Below are 15729 nucleotides of genomic sequence, written 5' to 3'. Positions count from 1 at the left end.
GTGTGTATTCATTGTAAAACACTGAAGTGTGTGTGAGTGTGTCCTGATCAAAACAGGTGTCACCAGAAGCCATTGCTTTCTTAAACTGCTATTGTCCACATGAAAGTGAAGGTTTTAAACTTCTTTCCACAGGTCAACAACAGTCTATTTAAAAGCAATGGAGCGTGTATAACACATCCACACAGTTCAGTTAAATTGAGCAGTTGGAGACAGTAAAGATAGGTTTACTTTTCACACAGAGATGAGGAAAGTGGGATACCACCAGAGAGTCACACCTTTAGATGGGTGTGGAGAAACTCAAGACCTGCCTATAAAGCCTTCTGGCTTCTTGCTTTCCATCATCTTACTTGTTGTTGTCACATAAGTAAACCGACGCCACGATGCTGACTTTTATCCAGCTGATCATTTTGCTTTTTTGGACGAGCATTAGCTCAGCTGATGCAGAGAAACTTTTCCATAATCGTGATCATTCTGATGTGCAGAACCTTAATTCTCACCAAGCTGCGGTTATATCAGACAAGTACACAGCAGAGGTAAAAATCTCACCATTTTAACAATTGTTCTCAGCGTATAGTATATCAGACATTTTATGACAAATTATTGGAACCATATATTGTAACCCATGGCTTGCTATAGTCATTTCTCTCTAGATATGGATTCATTAAGCCTGTGAACTGGGAGGAGATCCAGTTTGAAGACTCAGACAACTCTTTTAATGAAGACTTCCTGGATGATCTTCAAGACACGATCCAGGAAGGAACCTCGGTGCATCATTCAAGGGATGCTCCTCGGGACAGAGATCAAGATGACCAGGACAGCCTAACTAAGAGCCAAGCGTTTATTTCAGCCCTTGAAGAGTTTCAGAAGGTGTCGGGCCTGCCTGTGACGGGTGTGTTCGATGAGGCTACGAAGGTGGCGATGAACAAACCGAGGTGTGGAGTCCCTGACAAGGAGATTGACCTAAACGCCCCTGTGGCACCCGAGAACAGTAGTGCCTCAGATACTGCAAACAGTTTCAGTGACGCTTTTAATGAGACTGACAGTAACAACACAGCAAGTAATAGTTTTGGTACTGCTAACTCCTTTGAAGATGACACATTCAGTTTTAATGACACAGAGGGTGTTGTCACAGAAATTTCCAATGACACCAGCAATTACAAAAAAGACTTTAACTCATTTGATCACATTTTAAATGACACTTCCCTAAACAGTTCACATGGTATCAACATGGACAGTCAAACCTTAAATATAAGCTCGAATAACCGTCAGAGTGAAGCAGTGCGGCGCAGGAAACGCCACCTTGCCACTCTAGTATCCAAAAACAGGCACAAGAGAGATTTGAGTGAAACAGGCTACATGGCCTTTTCTAAGAGGGTGCTGAAGTGGAGGCTGATAGGAGAAGGCTACAGCAGCCAGTTGTCTGTTGAAGACCAGAGGTACATCTTCAGACTGGCCTTCAGGATGTGGAGCGAGGTGTCTCCGCTGGAGTTTGTGGAGGATACACATTCCCCACTGGAGGATGTTGATATCAGGCTGGGCTTTGGCACAGGTAGGTCTAACCCAATACATAAAGCATTCATTGCAACATATTTTTATATTTTATTCTATTACTACTCTTTGTTTCAAGATAACATCACTTCTCTTTGAAGGTTAATATCTTGTTTTTATTTGAAAAAAGAAAATGATGTAACCCTCATGGCCCATATTGTTAAGTCCCATAGTGAAAATTGTGCGTGAGATTTTTTACTCACTCACTTAGTCAAATTTTTACAGAAAATTTAACTACATTTACTCAAATACAAATTTGAGGTATTTTACTTGTGTTTTTTGGGGGGTTTCATGCCACTATACTCAATTCACTAAACTTTACATGGAATTATTGTACTTTGTAATGCTGATACAATGTTTGTGTCTGTCTGAGACAGTACACTTGAGGGCAAAAAAGTAGCAGCTTGTCCAAAATTATCAAATTAAATCATTAAATTCAACATACACTACAATAATAGCTTTAGTGTTCATAACCAGCCATTTCAGCTGTACCAGCCATCATCTGTGTTCCATAGAGAAGGAATATGTTAATTTTGTACACTAAAACTTTGTATTTCATCACCGTAGAAACAGCTGTCTAATATATTTTTTCACCATGCCCACCTGCCCCTTGTGTGAAGTAACATATTGCACTGTGAGAAATTAATGCATGTTTTATTTGTTTAATTCTGTGCCACTATATCCCACACAGGAAGGCATCTGGGTTGCAATCAGAGGTTTGATGGCAGTGGTCAAGAATTTGCCCACGCCTGGTTCCTGGGTGATATACACTTTGATGACGACGAACATTTCACTGGTCCCAATGCTGGCAGTGGGATCAGCCTTCTCAAGGTAAATACAGCGTGATTAAATCAAATAGCAAATGTTATAATTGAAAAAGAATTATAAGAGGATCATTTACTGCTCATTAATTCTAGTTTAATTTTTTTTCTATTAGGTGGCAGTTCATGAGATTGGCCATGTTTTGGGTCTCCCTCACATCTACAGACCGGGCTCTATAATGCAGCCCAGCTATCTGCCCCATGAGTCAGGCTTTGAGGTGGACTGGACGGACAGGAAAGCCATTCAGCACCTCTATGGTAACAGCACCATCTAGTGGATGTATACACACAGAGATAAACACATTCAGGTTTACTTAATCATATTTACAGTAACAGACTGACACAAAACCGATTCTTTTCTTGATAAAGTGCTTGTGTTTGAACCCAGGGGGCTGTAAAGGTCCATTCAACACAGTATTTGATTGGATCAGAAAGGAAAAGACACCCTATGGGGAGGTGGTCATCCGCTTTAACACCTATTTCATGAGAGGCGGCTGGTACTGGCTGTATGAGAACAGAAATAACCGAACACGCTATGGAGATCCAGTTGCACTGCAGATTGGCTGGCGTGGAATTCCCATGGAAGGAGTGGATGCGTTTGTGCATGTGTGGTCCAGAAAAAGAGATGCTGTTTACTTCTTTAAAGGTAGGCCTAAAACCGTACTAGCCTCCATATCTTAACACTGTTTGCACTATAGTTTGCCAGTAGGGTACTCATTTTATTAAACAAGATATTAACATATATTTGGTGAATGTTTTTGTGCACAGGTACTCAGTTCTGGAGGTATGACAATGAGAATGACCAAGTGTTCAGACAGGACGCTGAAGGTCACCGCTATCCGAGGTTAATCTCTGAGGGTTTCCCAGGGGTGTTCGGTCCCATTGACACAGCCTTTTATGACAGGAGGGACTCCCACATCTACTTCTTCAAAAACACTTTCGTAAGAATTGCATCCTTATCTTCCCTTTGACGCATGATAAGTGGGGAGGTGCATAGGAAGCGCAGAGATAAGTTGTACTTGTTAGGTTAGACACAGCAATAGATTGGGGGATTGTGTAAAAAAAGGCCAGTCAGGTGACATTTTAAGGGATTAAATCAAGGCTGGATTACCAACCAGGCAAAGTGGGCAACTGCCACTGTGTCACAGAACTCCAGGCACCACAGAAAGCACCACAAAAGTCCCATTTTCCCTTGTGTGTCAAGTTTTGGTAATTTACATTTACATATTGTGCAAAGTGCAAATTTGTCAGGCAATATCAACTAAGGCAGGTCCTGTATTATTATTATTATTCCTATTATTCTCTTGTAAAGGAACCCTCTATCAAAATCTAAATAAATCTGTTAATAATTCGGATACACAGGAAACTTGGGTATATATTATATAATGTCTTACTTTGTGCTTTAAACACATATACGCACAGAGCTGTAATACGTTTTTGGTAGACATGTTTTAATAAAGGACGTCAAAAGTCAAAAGTATATGTATAAGTCTATACTTCTCATTAGAGATTTGGGTTCAAACATAATGCATTATGGGTATTATGTATTTATTCTTTTTTTTCTATGGGCCCCTGAATTAATAGTCATTACAACTTCCTTATGTGATTTGTAATCTAACAATACTAGTTTTCTAGAAGAAGTGGATAAACAATAAACAAAGTCTTGGAGAAACAAAAGCCCAAGCTAATTCATTGTTTCTCAGCAATATGAGGGAACATATTCATACAAACAAATCTGCTACACTTCCTCTGTGATTTGTTTGCGTGTTTTAATTGAATTGATTTCTATATAAGAGGCAAAACAATTATCTGTTCAAACAGGTGTATGCATTCGATGTGGAAGCCAACAGCTTGGCAAGAGGCTTCCCCAAAAACATCAGAGATGTTTTCCCTGCAGTGGAGAGCAGAGACCATCCAGATGGCAACATTGACGCTGCCTACTTCTCCTACACCCACAATGCCATCTTTCTACTCAAGGGCACACGCTTCTGGCAGGTGGTGGGCAGCCGCAATCGCTGGCGCCGGCCCTTTCTGCCGCAAAATGGCCTGCTGCCACACAAGGAGGTGGACCAGCGCTGGTTTGACATCTGCAACGTTCATCCCACTGCACTCAAACTAACCCGCTGAGGTTGCTGAAGCAGTGATTCATTAAATCTTACTGATGTGTACTGATAGGCTCTACTGATTTACCTGTTGTTGTATGTATACAGTAGATGTCTTTTAGTTACTTTTTTGTAATGTTTATCTAGAATTGAACTGGATATTTCTGTTGGTCTATTTTCAGTGAGGTGTGTTATTAATATATCAGCTTTCTCTCACCTAGAGATGCCAGCTGCAGCTTGGCATGAAAAAAATCCTAAAGGACCTTTTTATGATTAAGATACTTCAGGCATTAGTGAGAATAAAGTTATGCGTAGAATGTTTACTAATTCATCTCACAGACACCTTGTTTACTTAAATACATACTGTATGTATAATGTAACAGATACCTATCAATATTTTCCTGAGCTGCTTTCTGTAAAGGTCGATGTTCTTAGGTGCAGTGGAGGAATTGCTTTCAAAAAGGGGTGTTTATGCAAAAACATGGAAATATATATTTTGAAGGAACATGCATTAAAGTATCTACCATTGTGAATAAAGCAAAATTTTAATTGTTCAGAAGTGGATTCAGGGTAAACTTACAGATTGAAAGCATGTGGTCTTTTGATGTAATGGTACAGAAAAATAAATGTTATATAATGATGTAAAATGTTTATCATCAGAGATATTATTCATTCAGATTCCTCAGATTGTTTTTTTTTTTTTGCATATGTTAGTGGAAAGGATACAAATGATCACCCTAACCACTCGTTGCCCCATGATAGTGATTGTACACTTCGTCCCATGTTAGCTTGATAGCACATCTGCACTGAATGTATGAAACTCACCACCATCCTCTATATTACCTGCAGACACTCAAATCCATAGCTGCCCGCAGGCAGGGAACAATATCGTGACCTGGAAACAACGATACACCCTGTTTCAGAAAATCCTTTCAGTGCTCTGAGATTCATCCCTTGCAGTGCAACAAGCTTTTGATTCGAAAGAAAACAGTATAAGATGTATCAATAAAACCTGGAGGTGGTGGAACACATCTATCTAGCAATAAGCTTCTTTGAAATCCTTCTTGCTGTGAAAGATATGGTTAAAGATTTACACACTATCAATCAAAACAGAGCCTATTGAAATTTAAAGTGAAGCAGAATGATTGCAAAACCGGCTTGTCTTATTACTTAATGCCGTTCCATTTAATAGTAATCATGTGAGCACGCTGCAAAGAAACAGACATCGATTCTGTAATCAATATGTTACTTGAACACTCTTATTAATTCAGCTCATCTTAGGAGATTAAGCTCCTGGTGGGCCCCAGATAACTAGCGTTGTGCTCCAGGCGCTCCATAGGCTATATTAATAAATTGAAGTAGAAATCAATTACAAGCAAAGGAACAAAATGTCATGGCAAGAGGAGCTACAGAGGCGGATGTCATGAGATGGTGAGTCTGCTCACGCATTTACAGAATGAGCTTCTCTCTCTGTGAAGGCATTAGCAGCACACAAATAAATACCCTTGCTCATCTCATATTCTGTTGTCTTATTCAAATAATATTGATTCCTTGTGATTTTCATGGTATATGTAGGATTTGGGTGAAAAGGGGAGTGGGCATCGTTTCTGGCTTCTTGGTTCAAGCAACATTTTGAAAATGATTACAATATTTACGGGCATTTTATCTCTGCAAGAGAACTAATAAACCTTCTGTAATTCAGAATGAAGTCACATTTATTTGAATCTAATATGCCATATGTTTGTTGCTGCAGTACATTGCTCTGTGGTTGACATCTCAGCAGGAATTATTGATAGACTAATATTGAATCTGGTACATAAGATGATGCAGTACAGTGGCGGCTTGTGATCTGTTTGTTTATCCCATCATGAAGCACACCATACATCTTCCTCACCCTGGAGTTCCCCATACAGAGAAAATCCTAAAAACAAACTGTTATTCACACAGGCGAGTCCCCGGCTGCCATATACTGCACAGCTCAATGATCTGTGCTTTTTGCACTAACAGTGCTGCTATTGAAGCTCCCTTTCCCTACACCGCGGGCCTCTTTGGATGCGACGAGGATAAATGAGATCAGTCATGCTGATGGAGCCCGAGCCGCAGCAGCAGACCCGGAGAGATACAAAAACCTGTGTCATGGCACAGGAATCCACATGGGAAGGCACTTTAGAAACAGGAGAATGGGATGAAACTCCTGCAGCACATTCATATAACAAAAAACTCCCAAACTCAGCCAAGATGTGAAAATAACTTGCAGTGCTGTTGCCTCATTTCTGTCTCAGTGCAGTGTGGAAAACATAGGAATAAATAATTTCTAGTATCATTTCAACTGAGTGTCATACAGCAATGTGTCTGTGTACCAGGGGATTAGCTCAACATGTAGATACAACTGTGTGTAGCATTTAAATGTATCCTCAAGATTCTTGTCTGTGAGCTACCGCCTTTCAAGGATATCCTTGTTGTCATAGATCTCTAGGGTTGTGTTAATAGCGAGATCAAGGATAATATCACTTTCAGTATGTTCATAGAAAGAGAATATTTACACAGAAAACAATTCAAGGATTTCCCCTGTGATAGAAATGATGGCTTTTTTTGTGAGTCATACTTTGTGGGAAGGATGTTGAATAGTTTCAATTTATTCTACGCTTGAGCTGAGAAACTGCAGTTCATTCATTGTACATGTCGAAATGTTCACACAGCACTGTGGAAATCTGTCATGCCTTGTCCACTGTCTGCCTTTGTAGAAACAGAGCAAGTGAAGTGGTAACCTCATCAGAAAAAGGAATAAACAATTCCATTACTTAATTTATTGATCAGTAGCCGTGGAGAGGATGGAACAGCTTCCTGCATCCCATTCCCCTTCCCCTTGATATTTCCTCACCCCTCACTTATTATGACCTACCAACTGTAATTTATTTTTCAATTGTCTTGTCATCAAAGGGGTTTAACACAGTATAAGTTGCATTATAAAGTCTGGCTAAAGTCAGATAAATATCAATTGACTTGACACTTTAGAGTCATATCATGAATTATTCATGTCTGACACAAAAGCAGTTACAGAATGGCAGGTAATCTAAGCCTGTAACTGTCTCTGATAACATGTTGGCAATACATTTTCATAATACACAGCCATTTGACAACAGTTTATCAATTAAAGGGGTACTTCAGTGATTTAATATAGCACTTACATAAAGATCTGTGACTTGAAGGAGACAAATTTGAAAAAAACTGGTCACAATTGCAGCAGCAGAGATATCCCAAATATCCTTTTTTTTGTCTACACATCCCATTCAGCAGTATATCTTTATTATATCATGCTTGCTTGCCCAATATCTCTCAAACTCCATGCCTCCACTTTTTAATTCAGGCTTACAGGACCTTTAAAATTACAAATGTGTTGTCTCCAAGCCAAGATAACCTTTGTTACATCCTACAGTTTTTTTTTCTTCCAACTTCAGAAAGCTCCTCCAGAGCCACAGAAGACATATAGCTGTTTCACAGGTTGATGAGTAAACTGAGATTCATATGTGAAACTGGTGACAAGATACTTAACAACAGGACAGACAATATCCTAAGGATTGGAGGTGGTATTAAAATTCATGTGTTCTTTATGTTCTCATACAATCTGAACCCTTCCAAGTACTTACATATCCATACACACACATCACTTTATCTTCATCCAACTACACTGCACATTTGACAGGCTATAGATTAGCATATATACCTACCGTGAAGTCTGGTGTAACAGCTGTATTAAAATGTAAATGTAGGAACATAATATTGTGCCATCAAGCAGGTAAACTCATCTTTCATGCCACAGAAAAGGGGTCCAGTAGAGGGCAACCTCAACACACAGAAGTAGTTCAAATAGTACCCAGGACTGCTGTATGGACCTACAATTGTCAGTCTCTGTTTTCTATGGCGCATTGGTATTTATTTTTCAATGTATTGATTTTTTTCACATGTTTATAGGCATCTTTTGCATTTTTATTCACTCCACAAATGTATTTGACATTTTGATGAAGCTATTTATCTGAAATGCAGCAAAACTCTATGTGTACCAGTGTTCATTTCTTTTCCATTTTCAATGAGAAATATGTCATTTTGGCCTAATGCTTATGAATGCAATTAAACTATATTGAGTTGTTACTGTGTAATTTTTTTTTCAGGTATCTTTGTTTTATTGGTCTATATCTTTGCCATGGGTTTCTGTGTTGCATTTCAGTGTATTTGTGAATTTGGTGTATTTTGAGAGCAGAATAAGAAAAGAGGGATTCTTCCCATACTTTATGTGTCCCCTATTGTCAGAGGCCTACTGTAGAAATGCTGACATGCGTGTGTGTGTGTGTGTGTGTGTGTGTGTGTGTGTGTGTGTGTGGTGTGTGTGTGTGTGTGCTTTTTCCTGAAATGACAGTTTATGGAAATACATTTATACCTGGGTATACACACGCTATGTGCTATGTTTCACTATGTTTCACTATGTTTGAAAGGGAATTTGTAGCTGCTGCCAAAGATTCCACTGCCACACTGAGGTAGAGTGCGGATCAGCATTTATTTTGCAGTAATGAGCGTGGAATTCAGACTTTCCTGAAAAGCGGATTTGAGTTGAAAGTTGTTTTGCGCATTAACTCTGAGTGGCATCGTTAACAAGGCTCTGGCTTGTTTACAGTGGTTCAAAAATCAAGCAGTCTCTCACCTCACTCAGAAAGAGACACACACAAAATACACACTGGAATACACATAGTTGCACAAACATACACCCACATTTGCACAAATGCAAACCCATCTCACAAGAATCACACACACACAGATGTTCCCCCACATGTGTCTCCATCCCGCCCTCCCTTCCTTTCTGCTTCTGTTCTTGCCCTCGAAGTTTGGATTAAAAGAGAAAAACACTGACTGATGCCTTCACGACTGCCTCTCAATTTCACATTCAAATCAATATTTCAAAAGCTTTTATCATCAAATAGTTGCGAGCAAAGTGCTCCTCACTAAGGATCTTTAATGTTGAGAAGAGGTAAATAGGATTTGGAATTCACAAACCCAGGCTTTCATGCCATCATTATACCGTGAAGAAGAAGAAACTCTCTTTGTGTAACAGAAAAAAAGCGTAAGTCGGCAGTAAAAGCAGTTTTTAAAAAGACAGAACAAGTATCTTTGACTTTATATCCCTCCTTGGTTATACATGTAAGCAGGAGTCACTATGCCAAATGGAAATAGTACAGTAATTACATGTCTTCTCTTGAGAATAGTCCATGTATCACACAGACTAATTTGAATGAGGAATCCAAATCATGCAAGTGTAATTAAGCATTGTGTAGCCTCATGCATTATGCAACATTTATGTATTGACTAAATACCTGATAAACAAATAGAGTGGGTGTGGAAGAGGATATGTTTGTCATACCACAAGCAGTCCACCCAATAAACGCAGTCGGCCCTCTAATTTGCCTCCATATGTGGCAGTGGAATTTCTCTCCCACCCGTCGCAAACTGAACCTTGACCTTTGGCCAAGGAGGAGTTTTGGAGACAAAACAAGGGGCTTTCTCGTGATGTCAGTCTGAGTGGCAGCTGCGGGTCAAGGGGGGAGGGACAAGGCTGTCCCATGCATGGCCACACAGAAGTGACTGCCAAGCCGCCGCCTCCATTTTGAGCCTGGGAAAGTGACAGGAAACGTACGTGCCGTGGCAGGCTTTGTCAAAGAGGAGGGAAAATGAAAATGCGCCAAGACATTGGGCTGGTGGCAAATAGAATCATCTAACGCTTCAGCTATCTTCAAGTTTCATACCTGTTTTGTTTACTTGACATTTTACAGGGTCGGTTCACCCAAATCACAAAAAAACTATTTTCTCACTTACCGCTTGTGGTATCTAGCCATAGACAGTTTCAAAGGGATTATTTCTTTGCCAGAATCTACTTCCACTGAAAACTGTTGACAGAGTGATGGTGTGGAGTATCCAGTTAACAGGACATTGTTTCTTGACAGGCACGTTGCTGTTAAGATGGTGAATTCCTTTTACCTCCATTGTATTCAGGTGCCAACGGAAATCTCAGATATCTAAAAATCGGGCCAAATAAGACCCAAACTATCTGCATGGTTAGAAAAGCAAGAGATGAAATATGTTTTTGTTTTGTAATTTGGGTGAATTGGTCTTTTAATTAGTCTGAGCGAAGTCATGGAGAACTGCTGTCACCGTGTGCCTTTTGATTAATTTGTACATCAGCAGCAGCAGCAGAGTCCTTTTATTTACTTTCAAGTGTCTCTGTTTTCACAATGATCTGAGGTCCCAACTTTATGCTCTCACACAAAATATGGCACAGTGCTGTTACCACCTGTTAAATTGCTTGCATCTGATGAGCCCTTTTTATTCTCTTCTGAGCCATAGAAACACACCTGCTTACGAGACTACTTGTACATTCACGAACACCAAACAAGGAATTCGTCAAGTGGCCGAGCTTCAGGGTTTGTCCTCCTCCTCCTCCTCCTCTTCCTCCTCCTCCTTCTCCATCTCTGTCCTATGGCTGTCCCCAGATCCCACCCTGATTTTCTCTCCTCACCTCAGCACCCCCCACCCCGCTTTCTCCACCACCCTCCCTTTCTCTCCCCCTTTCTACCAGAGGAACAGATGGGGTTTAAGTCGGGGGGGAATGATGGTTGGATATGAACAGTCCCTTACTTAACTAGGGGGGAAGGGTGTCACATGCCAGTCTGTGTGTGTGTGTGTGTGTGTGTGTGTGTGTGTGTGTGTGTGTGTGTGTGTGTGTGTGTGTGTATGTGTGTCCGTCCAGGTTTCACTTGCAGTATGCTGGAAGACATTCTTTATGTTATATGTGTTGGACTGATCTGACTGAAAATCCCCTAAAAGTATTCATCAAGGTTTTACTTTTTAGCACATTAACAAAAATGAATAATGTATATGAATAGTAGCACAGACTTGTGCTAATAATAAAAATGTTAAATGTCACATTTGGAGAAATCTTCCCTCTTTTCCAGAATTGATTACTGTAACCCTCTACTTGCCTGGGCGTTAAAGCCTGCTCACATCTTCAACTCATACAGAATGCTGGAACCGGACTCCAGAACAAATATGAGGAATCACACAACTTCCATTTTAGCTTCTTTTCACTTTACCCAGCATACATTTGTGAACTTTTGTGCCTATATGTTTCTGCACTCCACTGTACTGCAGCTCCCGCAACAAAGCTTTACTAGCCGTTCCCCAGTCTAGACTAAAAGCGTAATTCTGCTTTATTACAAATCGGGTTTTATTTTTATAGTAACGTAATAAGAACATTGAACACACCAAGCGCTGAGATGTGGGAACATGGTGAAATTGCTATAATAACAGAAAGAAACAGGAACACTCGGATGATCATAAAGGTTTTAATCAAACCCTCAGGCCAAACTTATTTGGAAGAGAAAATGAAGGCGAACCGTACAATCATTAGCTACTGAAACTGTCCGTTGTAATTACCTGAAAGGGTTGACAGACTCTCTGGCTTCATTTTAAAGCACCACATATAATATATTTCTGCATGCATACAGTTTTCCTGTGCAATGAGTGGTAAGTTGTTTTGGCAAATGGCCAAATATTTGTTAGGAGTCAAGTGACGAAGCCCTCTAGTGGCCGTAATTCTGACTCTTTTCCGTAGGGAGCAAGGGAGTGGGACTTGACAGAAAACTGAGATTTGTTTCCTGGTACCTACTGGTAATTAACTTTGGTTGCTTTTAACCACGACCAGTGTTGTTCCCTGAACTTAATCAAGTGGTTATCATCATAACCATAATGACAAAGGTCTCCAAACCTAATCTTGACCCAGACCATGAGCTTTCACGAACCACAACCAAGTCATCTTTGTGCTACATGGCAAGCTAACCAAAACGTAACCTTAAAAAAAGACCATATAAATAATATAGTGAATGACGGCTGAATTCCATCTAGCTACTTCACTTTCAGGCCCATGGTATTGTGGATACGGACTTACTTTCACACTGTCATGGTTTACTGGGACACTCAAATGGAACAGAGCCATTGTTAATAATGGTATTAGTTGTACAGCTGTACTGTAACTAGTCAAAATGTCTGCTGTGAAAAATACTGATCATCTGATCCGCTCGTGTTTCTTGCTTTGTCAGACGTTTGTTAGATGTCGCCATGTTCCCAGATCTCAGCAGTTACCATATCATAACCAAAAAACAAATGATGGAACCAAAATAACAACAACTATAAGCCTTACTATCATGTGGGAAGGACTGGTATGTTCTTCTCACTTGGTCTGTGAGGGCTTCAGCTCTCTCTGAACTGTCTGCAGGAGCTCTCCCATGCTTGTCACCCTTAACAAGGCCCCTGGCCCACACAGAGAATTGGTTGCCCTTTCACGCTCATACTGGACACAGTGCGTGCCTGCCACTCTCACCCTGAGATTTTATTCCGTGGGAGCCCTGCAAAATTTTAATATGTTTTCTCTGGAATAAAAATATCATAAAACATGTTTCCCTGTGATACCTGACGAAATAGCGTTGCAATGTGAGGTATCCGTTTCTTCATTTGTCTTTGTGTGTAGCTGAATCACAATCTCAAAATCTGTGAAAATGTGTTTTTCTTAAACATACATGTTACAGTATCCTGTGTTCATGAAAGATGCATTTCCAGGCATCGCTCCACTCCACACAAACAGCAGGATAGTTGTTTTTGCAGCACCGCAGCTGAGACCTATTTGAAAATAGACCTCAGAGTTGTTCTCCAAACAGCTGCCATTATTCATGAATGTCAGCTAAGGAATGTTTTTCATATGTCAGTGTCAGAGAGATTATATTATGTTACAACCTCTGGCTGGTGTTGGTAATCTCTTTTTTTAATGTACCAAACAGTGCATCAGTTAAATAAATATTTCATGCTTTTCACCTTGAAGGATGTGGCATGTATTCTAACTAACCTATGCTCCAGGAAGTACTGCATGTCAAAGAATGAGAGAATTATGTCTTTAGAGGGGAAGCTCCACTCCTCCTTAATGTTCATGCATTACATTTTGAAATACTCAATAGGCAGGAATCTAGCTGGGAGCAGGAGTTTGGGCTTTGGCTCCCTCCCATGTAGGTCACACCTTATTATGACAAATTTAAAAGTTCTTGCCATGACTCTCTGTTTAGAAAATGAGAAGGAGGTCCCCTGTGTGCATGTGTGTCACGGATTTAAACGGTACCGTTTCACCTCCTTTCTGGAGTGTTTTGCTTGATCTAAATGAGAATTCGGAGAAAGTGGAACAGCTCGTGAAGGAGAAGTGAGAAATCGAGACTGACGTTGCCACCTCATAGCCCTGAAATTGTGCGGAGTTGTTGTGCCAGTCTCTTTGTTTGGAGATTAATGTTGCGTCAGTCACATTCTTTGTATGAGGGACACTAGCCAAACTGCATGGTGAAATCTAGCTACTCCAAAAACACCCATTCTGATGCAGAGGAAAATAGGAGAGCAGCATTTGGAGAGAATCATAAATTTATCTGACATGCATGGGCTCCCGCTGTTATGAGCTATTGATATTCTGCCAGTCAAAGCTTGCCATTTGTGGCATCATCAACCTCTCTGTTTTAACTTTGTGCGTGTGTCTTTGTATGTAGGTGGAACATTACTGGGTTGTGTGGCTGTACACACATGGCTCTGAATTAGGAGGCCCCTCTCCCCTTCTTTTTTTTTTCCTTTTCTGCAGGCTTTGCTCAGGGGCATGACACATTTCTGAGGGGCTTTGGATCCCCTAGCCTGATAATTCCTTCAATTATTCAATGGTTGGCTGGCAGATGAAGTGAGGCCATGAATAAAGCAAATCTGTGGGCCTACGAGCTCTGACAATACAAACACACTATTAGCACTCATTTCCTCTGCTCGTCCTTGAAGATACACCACAGTGTCCTGCACGGTACACATTCAAGCTCCAAACAACAAAGTTAGAAGGGGGTCAGAATGCCGCACTGAATCCCAGCCAAACTCTTGTAGGAGTGAGCTTATTGCTGCTTGTCAGGTCAGCTCTGGGGGTCTGCCTTTCCCTTTCTGCAAAGGTCTTTGTGAAATCAGGCGAGTGCTTTTTCTGTGCCTGCTCATCGTGACTCTGTAGATCTAACATGCATCAGATTATAGCTCTTTTCTTGTAGAGAGGCACCACTCCAGTGACAGAGCTGTAGCTCCTAATAAAAGGCTGATCTTCACAGACACCCCGTCCTCTTCTAACTTAGTGCAGTCAAGTGTAGGACAAAAGCAAAAGAAGGGGTGCTGTGCTCCACCCTAATGAAGTTGTAGGTCTTGTTCCTCGCTGCGCTCTGTTGGAGAAACAAAGCTAATCATAGTGAGAGCAGCCCCAGACTGCTACAACAGAGGGACCAGGTGCTTGTTCTTTTTTTCCTTCTTCTTCTTTTTCTTTTTTTTCTGCCGAGCACCTGCCTTTAACCATCTGCACCTGCTGTCTGTAATAAGACAAGGGTGCAGCACTCACAGCACTCCTAGGATCTATGATGGGAGAGCACTGTTGATTGTGATGATGCCTCAAAGACATACAGTGCACACACATCTCTTATCTCCTCCTGAGTCTCCATAAATCCTTCGAGAGAGAGAAAAAAAGGTCTGACTCAACACTGACCCGCTTTGTTGCCCTGACAGAAAACTGAACCGAGGCATATTCTGCATCTTACGTGCATTGGCGAGATTAAACCACCACTGTGTGAGCACAAAACTGTCAGGCAGCTTTAGATTGGTGTTGCATGTATTTAGGAAACACTGGCCCTTTTTTGTTCCTGCCACCTCCCATTGTTGCATGATTTTAATCTCCTCAGCAACAGACTCCTGATGTATTTGGTTCACAGGAAGGTCAAGGACGAGCCAAACGCCCCACCCTCTTCCTGCAACAAAGCTTGTGGGGAGTAGAAAAAAAAACTGTCAATAACTCAGAGCTGCCACACCTACTCCTTAGAGGAGAAAGTCTGGTCTGATATATTACTTTCACCTTAGCCTTCTTTCACCAAAATAAAAAGAAGTGAATGACATAATTGCGCAGGTCACGAATCAACAAAAAAAGGATTGTGAATTTCTGAAATGATTAACTGAATCTTTTCTTTGGGAATGCAATCAAACCTCTTTGAGCTGAATTTTTTTCTTTGGTCTTCAAAATCCAAATGTACCAGAAATGAATAATACAGCGTCTTCTTTTGAATACAGGATACAATTGAAGATGAAACTATGTGCCACCCTGCACTTCAGTCTCTCACTCT

General features: G+C 40.7%; 1 protein-coding gene across 1 annotated transcript; it reads left to right on the top strand.

Moving 5' to 3' along the window:
- The first annotated feature begins 108 nt into the window (after nucleotides 1-108).
- mmp21 (matrix metallopeptidase 21) lies at nucleotides 109-5502 on the top strand. The gene is made up of 7 exons (XM_051418046.1): nucleotides 109-533; nucleotides 637-1549; nucleotides 2240-2379; nucleotides 2486-2627; nucleotides 2758-3015; nucleotides 3138-3310; nucleotides 4191-5502. The coding sequence occupies exons 1-7, from the start codon at nucleotides 381-383 to the stop codon at nucleotides 4494-4496; spliced, it is 2085 nt and encodes a 694-aa protein (XP_051274006.1). The 5' UTR covers nucleotides 109-380; the 3' UTR covers nucleotides 4497-5502.
- The last annotated feature ends 10227 nt before the right edge of the window (nucleotides 5503-15729 follow it).

Source organism: Dicentrarchus labrax, unplaced genomic scaffold, assembly GCF_905237075.1.
Source record: "Dicentrarchus labrax unplaced genomic scaffold, dlabrax2021, whole genome shotgun sequence".
NCBI lineage: Eukaryota > Metazoa > Chordata > Actinopteri > Moronidae > Dicentrarchus > Dicentrarchus labrax.
This window is presented reverse-complemented; position numbering and strand designations above follow the sequence as displayed.

Bases quoted from the DNA above. Each gene is read 5' to 3' on its own strand.
- mmp21 (XM_051418046.1), top strand. From the start codon at position 381: ATGCTGACTTTTATCCAGCTGATCATTTTGCTTTTTTGGACGAGCATT. The intron at 534-636 runs GTAAAAATCTCA...GGCTTGCTATAG, and splicing joins CAGACAAGTACACAGCAGAG to TCATTTCTCTCTAGATATGG. The intron at 2,628-2,757 runs GTAACAGCACCA...GTTTGAACCCAG, and splicing joins AGCCATTCAGCACCTCTATG to GGGGCTGTAAAGGTCCATTC.